General features: G+C 45.5%; 1 protein-coding gene across 1 annotated transcript; it reads left to right on the top strand.

Moving 5' to 3' along the window:
* Positions 1-1,268: 1,268 nt before the first annotated feature.
* LOC124223178 (pro-resilin-like) lies at positions 1,269-2,572 on the top strand. Its single transcript, XM_046634926.2, has 3 exons — positions 1,269-1,350; positions 1,532-1,954; positions 2,085-2,572. The coding sequence occupies exons 1-3, from the start codon at positions 1,345-1,347 to the stop codon at positions 2,358-2,360; spliced, it is 705 nt and encodes a 234-aa protein (XP_046490882.1). The 5' UTR covers positions 1,269-1,344; the 3' UTR covers positions 2,361-2,572.
* The last annotated feature ends 949 nt before the right edge of the window (positions 2,573-3,521 follow it).

Below are 3,521 nucleotides of genomic sequence, written 5' to 3'. Positions count from 1 at the left end.
CGGTGATAACAATGAAGGGAGGGGGGGGGGGGGGGGGGAGAGTTTGAGAAAAAGGGCGAGTAGAAGTCGGGGTCTATTCGTTGTTGGAAATTCTTTCAGGATGAAAGAATTGAAACGTTTACAAGGCAGGAAATGTGTCAGCGTAGATTTTTTTTTATTATCTTGTTTTCCTTTTTTTTCACACCGTTATGAAATAATATATCACCGGCTCAGTTATACGTTTGCGAGAAAACTGTACAAGAAGTACCGTAATAGGGCTTTTGGGTGGAGATTGCGTAAGCAGGCGTGAGTAATGTTTCGCAGAGCGATAAATTAAACCCCGTTTATCGGAAGAGGGCTCTGACAAATGGGTGACAATTCTTTTCCTCGCTTGGGTTGTTATAATAACCCAGCGTGTACAATTTGACATTTGGAAATGACGAATGTACGATGCTATATATTAGATATCTTCCGCTCATTCTTACAGCTCTACTTATTATTCTTAAAAATTTCTTACCACCCGTCGGCTGGCAAACCCTGAAACCTCGACAAGACGAAGCGGTGCGAATACATCAGCGTGGTTAGCGATTGAGAAACATGGGACGGGGCCATGGATCGAATTAGAATAAAAAAATATCATCGGGATAAATTATGCGGTTTACATGGAAAGACGACGATCACCGCATGACGGTCCTTGCTAGAGTAATTGTGCGATTTGTCGTTATTCGAGAAAATTGAGTTCTCAGCACAAGGCACAGGTACGTATTCTCAAGAGTCGAATAACAAGATTAGTCAATGGATAACGAAGACGAGAAGCTAACGACTCATTATCTCTAAGATTTGGGGGCGTGTGGGTTATACCTGTTAGTTGAAAGTGCAGGCGATCCCTTTGCCAAATGAGGAAGTGATTGATTGGCACGATCCTGGCTCGCGCCGCGCGTCGGTTGCACAGTCTAGAAGCAACTTTGAAAGTGGCTAGCCGAGGAATCCTTGGAGTGAAATTGAAGAATCAAGGATGCCGCGTTCTCTGTGCAGCGAGATGGGCTGTGTGCGGCCTTGCTCTCGATGTTACAGTTGCGTTATGAAACACGACGGATAGAGATACACTCTTACCCACACCCGGGCACAGCCTCCATCGCTCATCTACGCCGAAGATGAATTATATATTATGCAGAATTTGAGAGAGATGCGCAGCTGCCGCTACATTCACACCGGGGGCATTTTTCACTCGGTTTTGCAACTCCCACATACAGCATACAGCGTACCTATGCAACTCGCACTTTCGCGATCGCCAGGGAACTATATAAGCCGGGGTGGATCCTTGCTTTTAATTACAACCGTTCGGCACGCAGAGGAATACATACCATGAAGGTAAGAGGAATGAACTAGATCGACACAATGTGATCTTTTGGGCTTCAGTTATCCGAAAAACGGTGCAACTTCTCTTGTCAATTTTCCAAACTGCAGTGATATTTCGAACACATGTAATCTGAATAATTATATCGCGACTCTTGTGATTCTACAACTACAACTGTACATTGAATTTTAACAGATCGTCGCTGTATTATGTCTGATCGCGGTGGCGTCCGCAAGCCTGGAGCCAGCCGGATATCGTCCTCCAGGCTCCGCTCCCTCGACGCGTTACCTGCCCGCCAGTAACTACCAGGCTTCATCGCCCCGTCAACAGCCCTCGGCCAGGTACCTGCCGGCCAGCCAGTCGGAGAACTCTGCTACCCTGGCTCGTTTCTCAGCCCCATCCAGCGCCTATCTTCCCGCGAACAACTACCAAGCTCCCGCTCGAGCCTCCCCGTCGTCCTCGACGTTCTCCAACGCCCCGTCCGCGTCCTACGGAGTCCCCGCTTCATCGCAGTACTCGGCGCCGGCTGCTGTTCCTGGAAATCGTTACCTCCCGGCCAACAACGCTTTGACCGGAGGTGCCAACTCGGGATACGGCTACGCGGATGCTGAAAATTCGGTAAGTCTGAGAATGAACTGATGCTGTAACCTCGTTTAACGGTAGACCGATTTTTGGGTTCCGTTTGTTGTTTATCGGTAAACGTTAAACTGGACGTGATTTGACGATGTGAACTTTGCTGCCGTTTCAGGAACCCGCTAAGTACGATTTCCAGTACGAGGTGAAGGACAACTACGACAACGACTTTGGACACCAAGAGAGCCGCGACGGCGATGACACCAAGGGCATGTACTTCGTTCTTCTTCCCGACGGACGCAAGCAGATCGTCGAGTACACGGCCGACCAGGAAGGGTACAAGCCCAGGATCTCGTACGAGGAGTCGAGGCAAGGATACAACAACGCATACAATCAACAAAACCGTCAAGCTGGAGGATATCCTCAAAGTGACTCCGTAGGGCCTTATTAGAACTTGACATGGATGATTCCTTGAATAATTTACATTTCAATGTATAGATGTATAATATATATGATTACACATAAATACACATAAAAAAAATTAGTGAACATTCGTCTGAGTTATAATTATAAAACCCTTGGATATGGGAAATGTCACACTAAAAAACCAACACAAGCCGCTTAAATGTGATTGAACGAGCCACGGCGAGACAAATACAAACTAGTTCGTTTTACACGTGTATATTATCAACTTATAACAAAGGTGACTTGGAACTAATCACGAAGATTAATCATACTGAGTTGTATCATTATTGCGCACGTTAGCCTTACTTTTTTCTTCATTTTTGACCGGAAAATTTTAGTCTCAGATACGTTTCGTATGACTCTTACCGAACTGATTGGGCCCCCCAGGAACTCAGAAAACGTAGCGAAAAGAGCGTGAGATAAACCAGAGAGAAATTACGAGGAAAAAGCACCTGCCAAAAAATGTCGAGAACACAGGTTCTCGTTTTTTGGCTCTAACTTTTGATGCGTTGATCGCAGCGTATTGGAACTGCGCCCAATCGATTTCTCTCGCGAAATTACGTCGGCATAGTGCCACAATTATTTTATTCCAGCACTTTTCAAAATCGCGAAAAATTTCGCCAAAAATGCGCTTTTTCTTCATTTTTCGACCAAAAATTTTTGGTCTCAGATTCGTTTCGTATGACTCTTACCTGACTAATTGGACCCCTGGAAACTCAGAAAACGCAGCGAAAAGAGCGTGGGATCAACAGGAGAGGAGTTACGAAGGAATTAGCACCTGCTGAAAAATGTCGAAAACACAGGTTCTCGTTTTTTGGCTGTAACTTTTGATTCATTGATCGCAGCGTTATGAGACTGCGCCCAGTCGGTTTCTCTCGCAAAATTACGTCGGAATAGTGCCACAATTATTTTATTCCAGCACTTTTCAGAATCGCGAAAATTTTCGCCAAAAATGCAAAGGGGTTAGCCTTACTTTTTCTTCTTTGTTCGACCAAAAATTTTGGGTCCCAGAATCGTTTTCTATGACCCTATCCTGACTAATTGGACCCCTGGGAACTCAGAAAACGCAGCGAAAAGAGCGTGGAATCAACAGGAGAGAAGTAACGAAGGAAAAAGCACCTGCTGAAAAATGTCGAAAACACAGGTT

Source organism: Neodiprion pinetum, chromosome 7 (genome assembly GCF_021155775.2).
Source record: "Neodiprion pinetum isolate iyNeoPine1 chromosome 7, iyNeoPine1.2, whole genome shotgun sequence".
Lineage (NCBI taxonomy): Eukaryota > Metazoa > Arthropoda > Insecta > Hymenoptera > Diprionidae > Neodiprion > Neodiprion pinetum.
Note: the sequence above shows the minus strand (reverse complement) of the source record. Positions and strands in the feature narration are given on the sequence as shown.